Source organism: Stomoxys calcitrans, chromosome 5 (assembly GCF_963082655.1).
Source record: "Stomoxys calcitrans chromosome 5, idStoCalc2.1, whole genome shotgun sequence".
Lineage (NCBI taxonomy): Eukaryota > Metazoa > Arthropoda > Insecta > Diptera > Muscidae > Stomoxys > Stomoxys calcitrans.
Window position 1 is genome coordinate 95,253,706 of NC_081556.1, and position 20,148 is coordinate 95,273,853.

The 20,148-nt window shown below is 40.0% G+C and overlaps 2 protein-coding genes across 2 annotated transcripts; one reads left to right on the plus strand and one right to left on the minus strand.

Moving 5' to 3' along the window:
- The first annotated feature begins 2,823 nt into the window (after positions 1-2,823).
- LOC106091741 (ribonuclease P protein subunit p25-like protein) lies at positions 2,824-6,018 on the plus strand. The gene is made up of 4 exons (XM_013258380.2): positions 2,824-2,931; positions 2,994-3,175; positions 5,089-5,205; positions 5,582-6,018. The coding sequence occupies exons 1-4, from the start codon at positions 2,827-2,829 to the stop codon at positions 5,931-5,933; spliced, it is 756 nt and encodes a 251-aa protein (XP_013113834.2). The 5' UTR covers positions 2,824-2,826; the 3' UTR covers positions 5,934-6,018.
- A 3,228-nt stretch (positions 6,019-9,246) lies between these two features.
- LOC106091737 (MOB kinase activator-like 4) lies at positions 9,247-18,490 on the minus strand. Its single transcript, XM_013258376.2, has 4 exons — positions 18,041-18,490; positions 17,806-17,969; positions 17,498-17,707; positions 9,247-10,526 (listed from the first exon to the last, which is right to left on the minus strand). The coding sequence occupies exons 1-4, from the start codon at positions 18,098-18,100 to the stop codon at positions 10,289-10,291; spliced, it is 672 nt and encodes a 223-aa protein (XP_013113830.2). The 5' UTR covers positions 18,101-18,490; the 3' UTR covers positions 9,247-10,288.
- Between the last annotated feature and the right edge of the window lie 1,658 nt (positions 18,491-20,148).

Sequence of the window (20,148 nt, forward strand, 5' to 3'; positions counted from 1 at the left end):
TTCGATGGCAAAACGTACACCCTGGCGGTATGCATTGACATCGAGAGGGTTTTTAACAATATGCGGTCCGACACACTTATCCAACCCTTAGACCAGTACCGGGTGGACCCGGTCCTTAGAGACTGGATAAACCATATGCTAAGGAAGAGGTGGATAAATTGTGTGTCCCAAAGCATAAATATAAGGGAGAAAGTGACACAGGACACGCCACAGGGGACATTTTATCGCCACTCCGATGGGTGACCACAATAAATGACCTTTACGGATACTGACTGAGGAGGCATTTGAACCCGTTTGCTACGCAGACGATGTTATAATACTTCTAAGGGGTAAGGATCCGAACGAGCTATACAGAAGGACCGAAAGGGTCTTGCCTATAGCATATGACTGGGCTAGACCCAGAGGTCTCAATGTAAACCCAGAGAAAAGTGAAATATGCCTGTTTACTAGAAAGACGAAGGTGAGCCAATTTAACAAACCACGTTTCCTCAATAAGACGATTTCGATATCTGAAAAGGTCAAATACTAAGGTGAGATCTTGGACAGGAAACTGAATTGGAAGTGTCACATTCAGGAGCGTACTGTGAAGGCTCACAGATGTTGGGCACTATGTACACGGGCCGTAGGCCGTAGTCCACTGGCTCTACAGGAGCGTGATTAGACCATGGAGCGTGGTGGACTGCTATGGAGAAAAAGTGCAACATAAGGATCATACAACAGATTCAGAGAACATGTTGTTTTGGCATAGGCGGAGCGATGAGGACCACGCCCACTAGGGCACTGGAGACTATTCTAGATATCCGACCCATTGACATACAGATTAGATTTGAGGCAGCCACTGTGGCTATGAGACTTATGGCGATGGGAGAATGGATTGAGGATGGGGGCAGCTCATACCATGGCGGTATAATCGAGGTGACGATAGGAAACCTAGAAGGAAGGGAAGAGGTTTCCGATCGGATGCCTAAATGAACCTTGAAGTCGAGTGCCAGGCACTGCAGTCTAGTGCGAGGTACATCGGCGCAGTCTTGGATTGACGGAACCCTAGTATTGCCACCTGGAAGATCATGTTGCACGGATGGATTAAAGCAAGAGGACAGGGTGGGCCTGGGGGTTTACATTGAGAATCCAGGGACTGAGATCTGTTTTAGACTGCCTGACCATAATACGGTCCTGCAACTGGAGATCCGGGCGATCACGGAATGCGTGAAGTGGTGTGGTGGTAACGCGAGGGCGTCCAGTGTAAACATCTTTACCAACAGTAAAATTGCCATAAGGGCAATAACAACCAGGACGGTAAGGTCACGAACAGTCTTGCAGTGTAAGATGGTGATTAACGCCTTCTTTGAGGATGGGAAAATCGGCATCGTTTGGGTGCCGGGCCATAACGGAGTAAGGGGAAATGAAAGGGAAGACGATTTGACGGTGAAGGCCAGAGGACTGCCGTCAGTAAACTTGGTTAACCCAAAGCCTTTCGGGTCGAAGCAATCCGTGTTAAGGGAGTGGACGATGAATGCGCATTCAACATTGTGGAAAAGCGAAACAGTCGGTAGGACGGCGAAAACCCTATGGGGGGATCCAGATCGTGAGAAGACGAGGCTATTACTGAAAGGAAGCAAGAAGGAGGTCAGTATAGCTATTGGTATTATAACGGGACACAGGACTACGAGCTCACTTATGTAAAATCGGTGCGGCAAGTGATAGCATGTGTAGTTCATGCAGGGAAGATGATGAGACGTTGGAGCATTTCCTTTGTCATTGCCCGGCTTTCGCGTCCAACAGATACCGGTACTTAGGTGGAGACACAATATCAGACATGAACTAACTTAGGGGAGTGGTATTGAAAACAATTAAGGATTTTGTAAGTAACACGGAATTCTTAACTTAAAAGTTTATTTTTTGAGGTAACTTTATAGTTTTTAGAACGCACAACAAGCCGATTACTGGCTTAGGTGTATGCCATAGTGACATGGGGCGGATTAATATCTGCACCCTCTTTTCAACCTAACCTAACCAGTATTATGTCAGAAATTCCTATTTACGATAAGCAGTTTTCTGAGTGTATGAGCTACATCTAAATCTGAACTAATTTTTTCCAATTTTAATAGGCTTCGTCTCTAGGCCGAAAAACATGCCTGTACAGTTCAGTATCGGAATTTTTATCCAAGCGCCAGTTCCTGAATGCCACCTTTTTCGATCTGACAGCATCTCTGCATGTCTGGTTAAATCAACTTTTGTCGTCTCATTTATCCGTTATAGTCTTAACTGAAATAAATGTCCCCACTCCATTCAAAATTATCTTCTCAATCATTTCAGCAGTAGCATGTATATCGTCAGATATAAAATGGGACACTGATACTTTCTAAAAGTTTGGTTTCTTCATTTATTGTGTTGCCCAAAAAGTAATGGATTAAAAGGATTTTTTAAAAGAAAGTAAATGCATTTTTAATAAAACTTAGAATGAACTTTAATCAAATATACTTTTTTTACACTTTTTTCTAAAGCAAGCTAAAAGTAACAGCTGATAACTGACAGAAGAAAGAATGCAATTACAGAGTCACAAGCTGTGAAAAAATTTGTCAACGCCGACTATATGAAATATCCGCAATTACTTTTTGGGCAACCCAATAGATGCACGGACATTAAGTATGCCCTCTGGCTAAAGATCCAATGTCAGCATAATAGGACGTCTTTCATATGAATTGAAACCAAAAGGATATTGCAGAACTTTTCTTAAGTGATATGATAGTTAAAGACCACTGATACGGTTTTCACCACCACAATTTCTAAAGATTTCTTCTAATTTTTTTCCTATCTTTTTAGAAAATGATGCACTATCGCAAAGGTGAAAACATTGAGAAACAACTCACTAAGGAGGAACTGCCATTTGAGGACTTTTTACCCAAAGGCTCTGATTTCCTTTGGATGCATGTAAGTACACGTTGAAAAAAAAGGAGAAGCAATCAAATTTATATAACGGCTAAATGTATTAGGTCAACGGTGGTACGAAGGTAACAAACGTGGTAACCTATGCCAAAAATGCCTTGGACAAAGGTGACTGCAAAAATATTGTCTGGAGCGGTCATGGTGGGGGTGTAGTTAAAACTATATCCTGCGCGGAAATCTTAAAGCGATCATATCCTCTTTACCAAGTGACTAGGATGTGTTATACAAGGTATGTCTCTCGATAAAGATGGAGTTACATACTATGCGCGCGCATTAAAAATGCAACTCTGAAAACAAATCCCACAAAAGCAAAGCGCAAAGGTTAAATAATTTTAACTTTGACTCCTAAAAACACTACTCCACGTATGGCAACACAAAATGACGCTCGAGTTCAATCATCAAATTTGAAAATTCTTTTCTGGAATTTGTTCTTTTGTGAGATTTGTTTGCAGAGTTGCATTTTTAATGCGTGCGCATGGTATGTAGCTCCACCTTAAACCTAGTACTGACTTTGACTTTTCGCCCGAACAACTGTCAGTTAAATAGTAGCGACATGTAGCTGCGCCAATACAAATTTCACTTTAATTAATTGCCAATGTAATTAAATGCTCACAAAATGGGCGCCAATCAACTCTGTTTCAATGATGTTAGGTCTGTTCGCGTACTTTTCCAGTAAAAATTTTCCAGTAAAATTTTGCAGGAGAGTAAGAGTCATTTTACTCTCTTTAAAACATTTGCAAGCTAAAGTACGCGAACGACTTCCAGTGAAAATTTGCAGAACAACAGTTGATTTTTGTTTTGTTTGATTTTTGCTTGCTTGACTGATTCTGAAGAATCTGAATCTGCCTGGAGTCGAGTATCTTACGACTGTCCTCAGCCTGTCTGAACACTATTTTAGTACCTGACGTTTGGAAGATGGGCAGTGTGATCTCGCTACTGAAACCTGGAAAGGACACGAGCAAGGGGAAGTCGTACAGACCGATCTGTCTTCTTTCATCAGTAGGCCAGACGCATGAGGGGCTACTCATTTCGATCTTCCCGTTGGACTATTTCCAATCGCCGAGCATCAGCATGCATTTCGAAGGCCGCATAGGACTACAACTGCTTTACATGCCGGCAGCACTTGGTGTGCTGGCAAAGGAACGTCGTACTAACCACCTAATGCTTATGGATATTGTGGCTAGACAAATTGCTTCGACCACTGATGTGAGGCTAAGGGAGTTTTCTATTTGGTCATGTAGCAGCTACGGACACTGTGTTATCATTGAGGATATCTGTATCCGTTCACAATTGGTAAACTAATTTGCACTTATTTTTTCCAATCCCACTGTGCGTAACTTTTGACTGCCCAGCCTAACCCACTAAATACCATGTCAACATCTCCCCTTCTTAACAAATTCTAAGGAACAGTGTTGGTTTCATCGTAGCTCCCCGATGAGAATGATTCCATCAAAACACTTAAGAAACCGATCATTGCTCTTTTCTAGGTGTCTAGAAGGAGACAATAATTTAAATTTTCAAGAATTTTCAAATAATTTCGCAAATTTTGCACTGACCTTCTAATGTAGAACAACCGACTTGAGGTAAAATTACAACTTCATTTGGCGAGGTTTCTGTACCTGAACACTAGCTGCTGCCTTGATTCTTCATTAAAAGTGAAACAAATTTAATAATTACCAATAAACAATATTTTAATTTTTACTTACCTCTGCTTTTTTGATCCATTTTGGTGTTAGCTTTTGTATTTTCATGTAACAGCTGCTTTTCACAAAACAGCTGACCTTTACAAAACATCTGTTCAAATTTGCAAATTTCTACTGGCAAAAAAGTTCCAGTTGAAATTTTGTAGATTCTCTATTTTCGAACTGTCAAAATTTGCTCTCTCTCGCCTTCTGCTGGCAAATAAAGTACGCAAACGACTTCCAGTAAAAATTTGTGCAAATTTGCACAAGTTTTTGAGTTCCCGAACACAGCTGTTATCTTTGTGGTGTGTTGTTGTTTGACGTTTGTTTGTGTTCTGGCAAAGAATGAAGTCCATCGGATTTCGCAATAATTTAATTGGCATTTTCGCTGCGAATGAAGTCAGTACTAGGCTTTAAGGTCAAAAAATCAAAACTTTCTTTAATATTAATTTAATCAAAGTGTTGAAGAACATTGGAACCCTCAAATGGAAGGTCTGGAAGAAATTGTGGCCAATCGTCAGATACCATCATTGCATATATTCATGAGTCTGGAGCCCATAGATGACAATGTTAGCGGGTAAATATAACTAAAGACCAAAACAGAATGAGCGCGTTGTGCTTTGGTTTTGTGCGTCGCGTTCCACAATGCAACTCTGCAGACAAATACCACAAAAGCAAGGCGCGAAAGTTAAAAAAATGTTCAACTTTGACGACTGAAATCGAGCATCATTCTGTGTTGCCGTGAAGCAGTTTTTTAAGGCGTCAAAGTTGAAAATTGTTTTGCTTTAGGGGGTTTGCTTGCATAGTTGCTTTTTCCAACGCGACACTCAAAAACAAAGCACAACGCGCTCATTCTGTTTTGGCCTTAACGGCCAAATTTGATAAATAATCGATTACAGACAAATAAATAATTACTTTTTTCTTTGAATTGAATCTTTTCTCTCAATTAAAAGTCTTCAGAAACCCAATTCAAAAACCGATTTTTGGGTTTACGACCACCATGCTACGGATAATCGAAATTCCAATGGAGGCAATAACAATAACAACAATCGCAATCAAAGGCCACGCAATGGTGGCAACCAAGGTGGACAAAGAAGGCCGCAAAAACAACGTCCACAACAAACAAATAACAACGATGAACAACAACAACCCCAACCCAATGATGTAACAAACAGTGCAAGTTCTGGTCAAATGCACTTGAACAAATCAAGTAACTCAAGCAAAAGAAGAAAACCACATCCTAACCAAAATCGTCCAAAACCACAAAATAATGCAACTCAAAGTGTGGAACCCATGGAATCTTAAGGTTACTTTTTGATTTGTATTTATTCTGTTTTTGGTGTTCAGGTATTTTATAAATATGTCAAATAAATATAAACATTAAATGTAATGGTCAAAAATCATTTAAGGCCGAAACACAATGAGCGCGTTGAGCGTTGCGCTTAAAAAATGCAACTCTGCAAACAAATCCCACAAAAGCAACGCGTTATGTTAAAGAAAAGAAGGGCGACTGAAATCGAACGTCATTCTGTGCTGGCACACATAAATTAATGTTTTTAGACGTCAAAGTTACAAATTGCTTAACTTTTGTGCACTGCTTTTTGACATTTGTTTGCAGAGTTATATTTTTTTCAAAAACTAAGCTCAACACGGTCATTCTGTTTCGGTCTTTAGAGAGTCGCTCAGCGCCAAACGAGATTTCAGATAGCACAACTGCTTAAACTCCGTTTACACTGCTCTTTAAATCCGGATTAAATGGCTCGATCATCTGTTTTCCCTTTATAAAATCAGCTGCCGAGAGCCTTAAATTCGGATTTAAGGAGCAGTGTAAACGGGGTTTTATCGTGTGATCTCTTTCCGATGAAAAAGATTATACGAAATTCAGGCGTGCACGCCTTCATCATGCCTTACTCATTTATGAACGAGTAAGACACACTATATGCAAGAAATTATATGATACTCGCCTTTGTTGACAACATTGTAATAATGGAGCTCAAATTCTCCTCTCGATAACCGACCCGCCCATGAACAGGTAAAGAAAGAATCAATGAAAATTGAAATGGTAGTAAATGGAGATAAAACAAGTAAAAGCGTGTTAAGTTCGGCCGGGATTGCATTTGCCAAGTTCTTTGAATGTATTTTCAAATATATATGAGCTATATTAAGTGATTGGCCGACGCCGTACAAGTCATTTAAAAATATCAACTCCAAAATTTCAGGCAAATCGACTATTAATTGCGCCTTCAAGAGTCTCAGAAAGTCAAATTGGGAGATCGGTTTATATGGCAGCTATGTCCGGTTATGCACCGCTTTAGACCATATTTGGCACAGTTGTTTTAATGACAATGCAAAATTACATGCAAAATTTCTGCCAAATTAGATAACAATCGCGCCCTCTAGAGGCTCAAGAAGTCTAATTGGATAAGTATTGCGCCGTCTAGGACTCAATAAGTCAAATTAGGTAATCAGCCAAATCGGATAAAAATTGCGCACTGTAGAAACTCAAGACCCAAGATAGGTTTATGAACCGATTTATACCATACTTGATACCTATCCACAAGATGATAATTTGGATGGTCTCTGCGATTACAGCCCAAAAGGTATTGCTTAGACAGCATGTAGTTTCTTTGTCTGCACCCCAAGTGCTGCCGGCAAGTGACTTGAGGACTATGTTTCTACTTTTAACCTTATCGCAAATTGCTGTGGCATGCGGAGAGAATGTGTAGGTTAGGTTAGGTTTAAGTGGCAGTCAGACTCACTTAGACGTTTCCGCCCATTGTGAGACCACAGGAACAGAAGAAGGAAGATGCCTTCTAGTTCCTACCGTTGAACCAACCAGATCGCTTTTAAAAGCCCAATAACGTGCGAATGTTCACATCCGCTAAATCATACAGGTTCTCAAAGAAATAAGAACCTAAAGTGGAACTCCTTCTGACTGCTAGTGCGGGACACACACACAGAAGGTGTTCTATAGTATCTTCTTCTTCGATGTTCTCACAGCTTCTGCAAAAGTCGTTGCTGGCAACCTTCAGTCTGTCAGAATGTTTTTCGATTAGACAGTGACCTCTCATGACGAACATAATGTGGTCGGGTAACCGATATGACCCAAAAACTAATTGCGGATTTTTCATATAGTCGGCGTTGACAAATTTTTTCAAAGCTTGTGACTCTGTAATTGCATTCTTTCTTCTGTCAGTTATCAGCTGTTACTTTTAGCTTGCATTAGAAAAAAAGTATATTTGATTAAAGTTCATTCTAAGCTTTATTAAAAATGCATTTACTTTCTTTTAAAAAATCCGCAATTACTTTTTGGGCAACCCATATAACAACAACAACTATGCGTGTTGTTATATGGTTCTGAGTCATGGTTTCTTGTGAAAGCAGCGATGCAGTGCTTGGAGTGTTTGAGAGAAAAATTTTTAGTAAAATATATGGACCAGTATGAGCTGTATCAAAATGCAACGGCTGCGTTGGCTAGGTAATTTTGTCAGAATGGATGAAGAAGCTCCAGCAATGAAGTCTTCGGGACGACCAAAAGCCCGATGGAAAGATCAAGTGGTGGGAGACACCTCAAAACTTGGTGTCAGAGATTATAAAATGAGCGCAGAAGATCTATTCCACGTTCGGCTAGTGGAACAAATGTTCTGTCATGGCCATTTAAAGTAATGTAAAGTAAGTCTCATCCTTGCCCTTATGTGTTTCGACTCATTGAAGTATGTTCCGCAGCACTTTCTTATACCAACCAGTTCTGTAGTCAGTCCACCAGGATCATTGCTGTCACGAGAGCTTAGCTGCGAGCTATCAGTTGCGGATGCTCCATACGGAGTGGCTGCAACGGCAATCAGAGTATCATCGAGCGAAGAGTCTCAGTGAGAGGCCGGGCGTCACCGGCTATACGACGATATGACAAGGCGGGTTTTTGGCGCCATTAAATAACCAATGGCCACCCTGTTCTCGCGGCGATCGGAGCTTTGAACGAACTTGACGAGGATCGCCACCTGCACATGAAAATGTGGCTACAACAACAACAGCCATGTTGGCCGGTGTTTGCGGCTTATTTTGGTTCTAGGACATGCAGACTTATGCAAGTCTTTTAGGGCGTTCGTGACCCGCTGGACCATCATATCAATGTTCTTCCCATTTGCCACTTTCTTTACAGGCCTACAAGGAAGTGGCGCACACCCCTTCATAATGTGATGCTGATTCTACCCAAAAAGTAATCAAGTACTTAAGTAATTTGTTCATGTTGAAATTTTATTTTATTTTCCTCTTTGTTTGTTTTTTTTTTCTTCATCATCAATATATATATCATTTTTATCCGATCTTTTTTTCACAAATAGTGAGACTATTATTAAATAATAAATGTGATTTTTTTTTATATATATATTTTTGTGTTTCATACAGCTTATAAACTACATTCATTAAATTATGAATTTGTTAAAGATGTTGTTCCTTGTTTCAATGACCGACTGACTGACTGACTGCTTGACTGACTGACTAACTAAATGACTAAAACTGCATGATGAGATGCAATGAGAGATTTTACAAGAGTTTTTACTTACGTTCTGCCTTATGTTCTGTTGACGCTCGTTAGTTATATGCTCTTTCTCAAGTCAAGTTTGTTAGTAGTTTGTATATTAGTTTTTTTTTTATATATATATATAGGTGTATATATTATAAATGAAACAAATACTATCGATTGTATAAAAATGGTATTTTCAAACATTAAAAACCAAAAAAAAAGAGAGAACAGTAAAAAGTGAAGCACTTCCATTTGTGTGTGCATTGTATTGTGAAGACATCGTCAATGCTAATAAGAAGGAGGGACTGTGGAGAGACTAGTAGGATAGTCTAAAATAAGAATTCCAAATATTTAGTTTTTGGGTTTTGTTGCTGTTTTTTTTTTTGGTAAATTTTAAATTTGAATATTGTCGAGCCATAAATCAATAAATAAATTTTTAAAGTTGTTGTTGTTGTTATTGTTACAAATATATCGAGTGGTTCCGATTTTGTTCAATAGTTTGTTTCTCATTTTGTTTAGTTTTTGTTGTATTATCTTTGCCTCATTTTTGTTTTTGCAAGTTTGTTAAAGGAATTAGTTGTTGTTAATTCTTCACGTTTAATATGTATATGTATATATATATGGTTCTAAATAATTTAGTCAAATATTGAGTTATTTTAGCAGTAGAAGATTCCCTTTTTTCTCGTTTTTTACTTGGTTATATGAATTTCGAAAGAGGTTTATTTGTATGCTTTCTTATGAATGAATAGGGACTGAGTTTTTATTCTACGTATCCTCTTGTTGTTGGTTGTACAGCATTTTGTAGATTTGTGTGTGTGTGTGTGTGTGTGTTTTTGTTGGGATTTTCGGAAATAACATTATCTTTTCTCTATATATATATATTCATATACTATTGTTTACTATCCATTTGCAGTATTTTGTAAGTTCTCAACGGATGCTTGAGTTTCTTCGGCATCTGAGTCTGTGGTACAACTGCACCATGCAATTGTTGTTTGTTGTTGTTTCAAATCATTTATACTTCAAACAGTGATAAGTAACGCCATAGCATATATGCTGCTGCTTCTGCTTGCTTTTTATAAGTTTGCTGTTTTTTGTTGTAATTTGTTTCTGTCATTGATGCTCCCTCTCTCTGGCTCGTTTAAGCTTCACTTTCGCCAGGCGCTGCATTCTCCTCTTCATTGATGGGCACAATGAGGTTTTCCTTTGACATGAGATTATATTTTGTTACGAAATGAGTAAATCGATGACAGAGATAAGTCTCGGTCTCGAACTCGTCAAATATACGGCGATGATGGAAATATGCATGTGAGAAAATTCTATAGACACGACGACAAACGGAACCCAATTTGGTCACAGATGACTCCTTTATTGAAACCCTATAAAAAAAAACAAAAATTAAAACTAGTATAATAACAATTTAGAATCTATTTTAAGATTAGGTATAGGTTATGGAAGAATGGGTAGCCCTTCGTTAACGTTAGTTTATTCGGGGACCAGCTTTGGCCCATTGTGATATGCTAATACAGATGGGAAGGTAAAGAAAAAATTAGTCCCCTAGATCACACCTAAAGACGAAATAAGAAGATGTAAGAAGAGAATAGAGAGCAAGCTTTCCCGCAGGAATACCCGCACCCGCTCACGTAAGTGTCTACTCATTGATGGGCAATCAGTAGAGATGGGCGATGGGGAAATACCAAAATACCCGGGTATTTACCCATTTTTACCCAAAAGATGGGTATTTATAATTTTGCAGATATCTTGGGTATAAAAACATTTTTAAAATTTTTTTTTATGATTTCGTATTCTTTGTATATAAACTTAATCTTCTGATCTTATAAAATCGAATTTTAGTTATATATAGCCGCTAATAGACCGAACTCCAGACTTAGTCTTGAGGCAATAAATTGGTCATTTTTCATCCGATTTCTATAAAATTTGGCACAGTGAGTTCTGGTAGATGAAATTTTACACAGTGAGTTCTGGCGGTTCAGATCGGACTATATTTGAGTATAGCTACCCTTAGACCGATCACCCGATTTCCCGATATAGGGGATTGAGAGCATAAAAAATCCATTTATTACCCGAATTCGATAAAATTTGGCACAGTGTGTTCTGTTAGACCCCTATCCATCCTATCAAATGTGGTGCAGATCGGACCATATTTGGATATAGCTCCCATATATACCGATCTCCCGATATTATGTAATGAGCCTATAAGAGCATTTTTCATCCTATTTCAATGAAATTTGGCACAGCAAGTTCCGGTACCCCTCTTAACCTTTTTGTTGAATATCATTCAGATCGGATCATATTTGGATAGCTGCCATATAGACCGATCTCCCGAAATTGAGTATTGAGCCCATAAAGGAGCATTTTTCCTCCGATTTTTATGAAATTTGAAACAGTGTGTTTTGGCACCCCTCAAAACCTTTTTGTTGAATATCGTCCAGATTGGGCCTCATAGGGAATGTGGACCAGATACTCTACACAATATTCTATGCAATGGTTCATATTGGGAGATCGGTCTATATGGCAGCTACATCCAAATATGTTTCGATCTGGACGATATTCAACAAACAGGTCTATCAAAACTCACTGTTTCAAATTTCATCAAAATCGAATGAAAAATTCCCCTTTAATGGTCTCAATACGCTATCAATCAGGGATGATAAATAAGATTTAAAAATGGTATAAATTATAAATCAAGAAGGTATTTTTTTTATGTAAAAGTGCAATTTTCGCAACAGAATGGTAATCCCCGCTAGAGGCCATCGTTGCAGATGGGTAAACTTAGGTGGGCACACACACACTACGGCACATTTACACACCCATATATTTCGGTATTGGACAACCCTTGCCATCTGCCAACTGACAGCTCAATCGAAAGCTTGACATTTTTGAGGTTTTACGTAATAAGAACGTTTTGACATTCGAGCGCTATTTGTGTTGTTTACAGTAACTTAAAAGATTCATCTCGCCCAAAAAATGAAAATAAATCGTAATCATTTTCGTGCGACGTTAGGTTAGGTTGAAAAGAGGGTGCAAATATTAATCCACCCATGCCACTATGGACATACACCTAAGCCAGTAATGGGCTTGTTGTGCGCTCTACAAACTATAAAGTAACATCTAAAAAGAAAATTTTAAGTTAGGAATTCCGTGCTACTTACAAAATCCTTAATTGTTTTCAATACCACTCCCCTAAGTTGATTAATGTCTGATATTGTGACTCCAACTATGTACCGGTATCTGTTGGACGCGAAAGCAGCGCAATGACAAAGGAAATGCTCCAACGTCTCATCATCTTCCCCGTCTGCCCTACACATGCTATCACTTACAGCACCGATTTTACATAAGTGAGCTCGTAGTCCTATGTGCCCCGTTATGATACCAATAGCTATACTGACCTCCTTCTTGCTTCCTTTCAGTAATAGCCTCGTCTTCTCACGATCTGAATTCCCCCATAGGATTTTCGCCGTCCTACCGACCGTTCGTGCGACGTAGATTAACTCAACAACAGTGCATCGATGAACTTTATTCAACTTTTGGACATGAAGCTCCATCAAAGACCAGTGGTTATCGATGGTATGGTGAATTCAACCGAGGTCGTAGTTCACTCCAAGACGAATTTCGTGAAGGTCATCAAAATCAGTTGTTGTTCCGAAAACCATTGATGCTGTGCGCCAACTGATATTGCAAGATCGTCATCGTGAGATTGAGACAACGTTAGACATTAGTGGGACCAGCTTACATTCAATATTGCATGAACATTTGACCGTCAAAAAAAATCGTTCGCGTTGGATCCCAAACAATTTGCCAATCGCTCAAAAAAAGGTACGTGGCGATTGGTCGAAAGAAATGCTCTAAATATAGTGACAGGTGAGAAATCGTGAATTTACGCGTATGAGCCCGAAAGTAAACAGCAGTCGACTGTATGGGTGTTTCAAAACGAGCCAAATCCTACAAAAGTTGCTTACGTACCAAGCACTTCCAAGCAAATGATCGCTGTTTTTTCGGAAAAACTGAACATGTCGCAATCGTACCACTAGAACAACTCCGAACAGCCAATTCTGAGCGGTGCTAAAACATTTGTTTGCCAGTTGTCTTCAAAGAAATCAGGAAAACCAACCGCCGAAAACGGACCACTCTTCACCACCACAATGGCTCAAACAACTGCAATTTTGAACACTCAATACATCGATTTGATGACTCATCCGCGTAGAGTCCTGACTTGGCACCGAATGACTTATTTTTATTCCCGTACGTAAAAAATAAAATGAGAGGTCAACGTTTTTCGACACCTGAACCAAATGGCAACGATAGTAGCACTAAAAGTACGCTTCTTCCACTCTTAGCACAGTAACCTCTGCATGGCGGACATCCACAGGTTACAGATCCCGCCACAGGATAGCTGTGAGCACCACACAGGCTGGAACATTGAGGTCCAATCTGTGTGGTGTTCATTGCTGTCACAAGAAGCTTAGCTGCGAGCTACCGGGCGCGTCCAAAGGTTGCAAATAGTGGAAGGCTCCATACGGAGTAGCTGCAACGTCAGTCGCGGATAATCATCAGTATCGAGCAGAGAAGCCGGGCGGCGCCGGCTCTTGCACAAATACTTAGTGCCTATGATGCTCGAAATGACAAGGCGGGTTATTGCCGGCTTTAAATAACCAATGGCCAGCCTGTTAGCACGGCGATCGGTCCTTTGAGCCGGAATGAGCTTGCACACCTAGAAGAGCTTGACGAAGATCGCCAACTCCACATGAAATGTGGCTACAACAACAGGTTACAGATAGTGGAAAGCTCCATACGGAGTAGCTGCAACTGCAGTTCCGGACAATGGAGAGTGGAGAATCTCTGTGAGAGGCCGGGCGGCACCGGATCTTGCTTAAAAAATTCTGAGTGCCTAGGATGCTCGATATGACAATGCGAGTTATTGGCGTCTTTAAACAACCTTTAAATAAACATTTTCCCGGGGCGATTGGTCGTATAGAACGGAACGAGTCTACTTTACATGAAAATGTGGTTACCACAACTATAAGAGCTTGTAGAGGATCGCCACCTTTACATGCAAATGTGGCTACAACAACAACTTAACAAACACTTTAGACTCTTCACCGCTATGCTGCTTTCAAAATACCTACTCTATGGGTAAGTCGGTAGACAATCGTTGGCTTGGGCCGCCATAATATATGACTCTTTAGTGGACCAGGCGATTGCCTTTCCTGGTGAGTTGGGTTGCTACGATGCTGAAAAAACAGAATTAGCCACGCATTACCGACGGAAGACTCTGTTAGAAAGATTGTGACTAGAGGAACTTCCCTCTTTTATCGATGCGATTCTCTGTCGTTTGAGAAACAAAACGTAATTGTCCCGTTATAGTTGTAGCCTCAGAATTGCGCAGGCTCAACAGTCCTTGGCCGGGAGTGCTCTCTGATCGATTCTTGTACGTAAATCCTAATGCAGTGAAGGGTGAAGGTCGCGTATGTTGTTGTTGTTGCAGTCACATTTGTTGTTGTTGTAGCAGTTTGTTGTGTTCTACCTTGCGCCTGCTTGTTTCTCTTGAATACACAGATTCAGATCTGCAGATCGGCGACGCAGATGGGGTACGTCCGGAGGATCTGGGTATGAGTCGAGTGGGTCTGGCTGGGCAGTTAAACAGAGGACGTAGGTCGTCTGGTCCCAGGTCACAATCGGGACACACATCCTGAACGTTGGCAACAATCCTTGCTCTGTAGGAGATGAGGGGGCCGCATCTGCCGCTTTGAATTGAGCCAGAACCACTCTGGTTTGACGGGCGAGATCAATTTCTCAGGTGCAATGGAAGGCGATCATTTCCCAAGGACCACATTTACCCGGTAGATATTCATCGCATCTGAGAGATGCACAGATATCTACAAATCTCTTGCAGCGAAATATGCCGCAAGTTCGTTGAGGTAGACGTTCAACTTATCGTACATGTCAGCAATGGGTGGGGGCCTGATGCCATGATAGTACTATGCCGTCTGGAGGAGGTAAAATAGAGAATAGGTAGAGATTAAACAATGCCGGAGATACCACCCCACCTTAGGGAACTTCCTGTTGCGCTCTGCGGTGGTTTTGACTTCTTATCTCTAAATTCCATAAATGACGGTCAACAGCCAACAGGGAGCCATATTTGTATGTGTAGGTAGCGATCCTCGTCAAGCACCATAGATGAGAAAATTAGTTCGATCACCAAGAGAACGTTTGTCATGTCGAGTATCACAGGCACTCAGTATTTAAGCAAGAGCCGATGCCGGTCGGCCTCTCAATCGATATCGCTGATTTTCCGCAACTGCAGTTACAGCTTATCCGTACGCGGAGTAGTCCACTATTCGCAAACTGTGGTCGCGCCCGGTAGCTTTCAGATAATATTTTCGTAATGTGACGAATTCCACGCAAATCGAAGCTTTTAGTTCCGTCATTATAGTGGGGCCACATTCTCGCTGTTATTACGGAGATGGTTCAAAAGGCGTTGAGGCTACTACTATTCACCTCGAAACAAAAGCGTTACCAGTGGGCCGTTCTGGTTGGGGTACAACTGCCGCTCTCTCTGGATCTTAAGTGATTGGGCGTGATTCTTGACCCAAAACTGAACTAGAAAAGGAATCTTGAGGATAGGATCACAAGGGCACAAAATCCACTTATGTCCCAACATTATGTTGTTATTTTAGCAGAGTGTTGTACACTGTACCTTGCCGATGAAGGACTCCATCGGGTAAATCCGGTATGTACCACCGGCTGGCATTGTATTGGTTCCAACGTGATGGGAAGAAGTTGTGGGTATGGTAGAAGATTTTGGGCAACTTGTCCCTTCGCAGCATTATAGAGAAGATAAAGGGTATCGGTGCAATGCTGATTTCTGGAGCAAGGAGTGCCCTGAGAGAGACGCTGAATTTCATGCTAGATCTTATGCCAATGCGCTATACATTGGGTATCCGCCTACGAAGATTACCTTTGGACTGAAAGAGTCGGGAAACCGACGTGGTGTCTCTACTAAAGGAGTTCTAACTGGTTATAGCAACGCTAAGTCTTTGATTTCGAGCTGGAGACGGGGAGACGTATATCTGCAGAAACTTAAGTGACGAGTAGGTATTGGATACGTTCAAGCATCTTTTGCATTGAGCACAAGATTATGGGTGTGCGCTGAGTCCTGTCGTCATTCTGAATTACTATAAAAGCCTGAGTTAGCTAGGCGAAGTTCTTAACTGTGCTGGTTCATCTCTGATTCGTTTTTTTCCTCCGTTTTTTGTTCTGCTTTGTGTTTTTCCTACCTTCTTATTTTGTTCTACTGCCTTGCATTGCACATTATTTTGGGGCATAGTTAGTTCCCTTTCTGTATTCTTTGTCTTATTTTGCTCTTTTTCTCCACAATGGACCTAAGATCACCGAGAGGAGGGGATAGCTATCCAGATTATTAGTTGAGTGTTCTTCAATCTAATACTCACATAAACTTTGACAAGCTCTTCCTTAGACGGATTCAGGCAGACAAACAAATGCCCTATGTATTTGGTTTGGAAAGATGAAATTTTTGTTTTACTTTTTAAAAATTCTGTGGAACAGATTGGCTATCCAGAAATCGCGATTATAAGAGTACTTTGCTTTGTCATTCTTTGAATGGTTAACAACGAACTGGAATAACTTAAGATGGACAATATACTGGTAAAATTAATTTTGAGACACAAATCTACATTGACCCAACATATCTATATGGCAAATTTGTAAATTTTGCCCATGAACATTGCAATAAGGAACAAGGGCAAACTTCTCACATATCAATGAGTGTAGTCCAATTATAGTTTAAGCTCAATGATAAGGGCCTCCTTTTTATAGCCGAGTCCGAACAGCATGCCGCAATGCGACACCTCTTTGATGAGAAGTTTTACATGGCATAGTACCTCACAAATGTTACCGCTGAAAATTTTTTATGATGGTCTCATCAGGATTCGAACCCAGGCGTTCAGAGTCATAGGCGGTCATGCTTACCTCTGCGCTACGGTGGCCTCCTTACCTCCACATCTATATAATGGTGTTCAATTCTAAGCGACAAAGCTGATATTATAGACAGGTCTAAAATCAAAATCAAGCCTTCGGTTTTGATTTTAGACTCATGGCTACAACTTCTTAAAATTTGTCGTAGATATCAATTTTCACAAACGCCAAAAAAGGCGACCGACCTTAATCTTCATATCAATTATGATTTTCCTTAGGTTTTTTAATGTATTAAAAACAAAAAACTAAACCTCCAACTAAAGTACATGTAAAAGGGTCCAAAGTTGAAACCTAATGAAGCGCATCAATTTTGTAATAATCGTTATAAACTCACCGGCTTGGAAAATATTTATTGCTGTTGAGTAAGCATGCTGCACCATCTAATGTGTGGCGTGTATAATCAATGGCGGGACATTCTTTTGGCGTTTTATGGGCAGCGCACAAAAAAATCCACTGATCCGTGGCAGTCATCTGAGTACAAGTTGTAGGGGAGCATTGTTTTTGCAAGCGCACCGCTAAACCATTTAATTCCATGCAAAATTGTCTAAATGGGATAAGAAAAGACAAACCAACAAAACCGAGTATGAGACCAATGTTCAACAACAAATATTGTGTATATTACTACGTCCACCAAGGTCTCACCTTAAATGTTCATACTTCCAGACTCCCTCATCCTGTGCCTCAGGCATAGTCAAAATTAGCTCTACATTCGAGGGATCTCGCTTAATAAGTTGTTGTATATATTGTTGGACGGCCAAGGTGCTATCCATCTCCTCCAGAGGCTCGTCGGGCCAACGGCAGAAATCCTAAGAATTTATTTATTTATTGTTAATTAAGGAGTTTTTTTTATTTTAATTCTATTAACATTATTTTATACCTTCGCTTTTGTTCCTGGTCTATTTCTTCGTACGATTGTCGTGCCGTCAGCCATCTTCATGTTTTCCTTTCAACCTAATGCTTTTCTCAGGCTAGTAAGAAAATCGTTTGTGGCAATGAAAGAATATTTTTTTCTACCGCAAGAACTCTTCCTTTTTGCGGATAGATAGATGTCTCCGTTGCCAATTGGGTGGTGTTTCTTTTGTATTGTTGCTAATGTGCTCATAAATATGTTAACTCATTAATAAAACACTATACACTCAATTCTTATTTAATCAATTTAAATATAATTAAAACTTTGCTATTGCAATTTTTTTTAATTTCTAGTCACAATTTTCTTTTCTCTTCTTGATGATGCATATACTTTTACACAAATCAAAAATGGGTTGCCGTTTAATATTTCCAGTTTAATAGAGGGAAATTGGAAAATCTCCAAGATTGAATCGCTATTCACGGTACCATTTGTTGATAAAATAAAATAAATTGGTAACAATGGTCTTGACTACCTGCATTGAGTATCGAAGAACTATGAAGAAATCGATATTTATATTTATTTCGATTAAATATATAATAGCCCTGTTTTATGCAGTGTTGACATGTCATATCTGATGAATGGTCATTGTAATAGCATAAGTGAAAACAAAGGTGCATGCGTCACATTTACACAAAAACATCAGTCAAGGCTGACTATTTAACCCCGTTTACATTGCTCTCTAAATCCGGATTTAATGGCTCGATCATTTGTTTTCCCTTTATCAAATCAGCTGACGAGAGCCTTAAACCCGTATTTAATGAGCGGAGTAAACGGGGTTTGTTTTTAACTGTGACTATGAAAAATAAACAAGCATCTTCTAAAGCAATAAAAAAAAACAACTAATTAACCTGACTTCTTAAACAAATAGTTGAACCATTCTTAACTGTCTGTATTCAGTTCTATTAAAATTTTCTTGCTTTAAACTTACAACAATCATAAAAAGCAAAAACGTTATAAACATGTATTAATCATGTGTTGCGTCAATTTATTTCAAATGGCCGCATCTGGGTGATGTTAGACGCCTAAATCGAGAGGTCTTATTCAAGTCACAATTCGAAATTTCAGCATAATCGGGTAACAAAGGCGCCTTTTATGGGCTTAAGCTCCAAAATCGAAATATCGGTTTATATGCCAGCTATTTCTTATTATGGTCCGATTTTGCCCGTCGTTAGGGCCATTTTACTCTCTTTAAAAAAATTGCAAGAAAAAATACGAAAACGACCTCCAGTAAAAACTACGCGAACGACTTCCAGCTTAGGAAAACAATTGTTTTAAAATAAAAAATTCTGGCGATACTTGTGAGGTATTTTCCTTAGATAAATGGCAATTTATTGACCCGAGAGTGGCAAGAATAGAAGAGGAGCCATTCGCCGTATCCGTGATCTCCGTGTCGCTGGACAGCCATCACAATTTACCGTGCACGAAGTTACGAATGTCATCCGTGGCGCAAGGCGCTGATCCCAGACGGAATCTCTACACTGATGCTGTAGAATCTGGATCTGCCTGCAGTCGAGTAACTTACAAATGTTCTCAGCCTGTCAGAACACTATTATAGTACTCGATGTTTGGAAGATGGGCAGTGTAATCCCGATAATGAGACCTGGAAAGGACACGAGCAAGGGGGAGCGGTACAGACCGATCTGCCTTCTCTCATCAGTAGCCAAGACGCATGAGGGACTTCTCCTCCCGATGGACAATTTCCTTTCGCCGAGCATCAGCATACTTTTCGAAGGCTGCATAGGACTACAACTGCTTTACATGCCATCACCGTACACAAAACAAGAAATAACGTTCTCAAATCCCTTGTGAGCAGCACTTGGTGGGCTGACAAAGAAACCTTGGACTAACCACCCAATTCTTCTGGATATTGTGGCTAGGTAAATTGCAAGGGGGATTTAAAAAGGTCAGGCCAGGTTTTAACGGTACTAAGATGACATCTTTTTGTTTGCATTATCTTTGTTATTCTCTTCTTTCTCGCATATTCTCTGCTCGTGTATGCACACCCAATTCTACTGGATATTGTGGTTAGGCAAATTGCAAGGCGGATTTGAAAACGTGTTCTAATGCGAACAGCT

Bases quoted from the DNA above. Each gene is read 5' to 3' on its own strand.
- LOC106091741 (XM_013258380.2), top strand. From the start codon at position 2,827: ATGATGCACTATCGCAAAGGTGAAAACATTGAGAAACAACTCACTAAG. The intron at 2,932-2,993 runs GTAAGTACACGT...TAAATGTATTAG, and splicing joins CTGATTTCCTTTGGATGCAT to GTCAACGGTGGTACGAAGGT. The intron at 3,176-5,088 runs GTATGTCTCTCG...ATTTAATCAAAG, and splicing joins ACTAGGATGTGTTATACAAG to TGTTGAAGAACATTGGAACC.
- LOC106091737 (XM_013258376.2), bottom strand. From the start codon at position 18,100: ATGAAGATGGCTGACGGCACGACAATCGTACGAAGAAATAGACCAGGA. The intron at 17,970-18,040 runs GTATAAAATAAT...ATAAATTCTTAG, and splicing joins GACCAGGAACAAAAGCGAAG to GATTTCTGCCGTTGGCCCGA. The intron at 17,708-17,805 runs GTGAGACCTTGG...TATCCCATTTAG, and splicing joins TGGAAGTATGAACATTTAAG to ACAATTTTGCATGGAATTAA.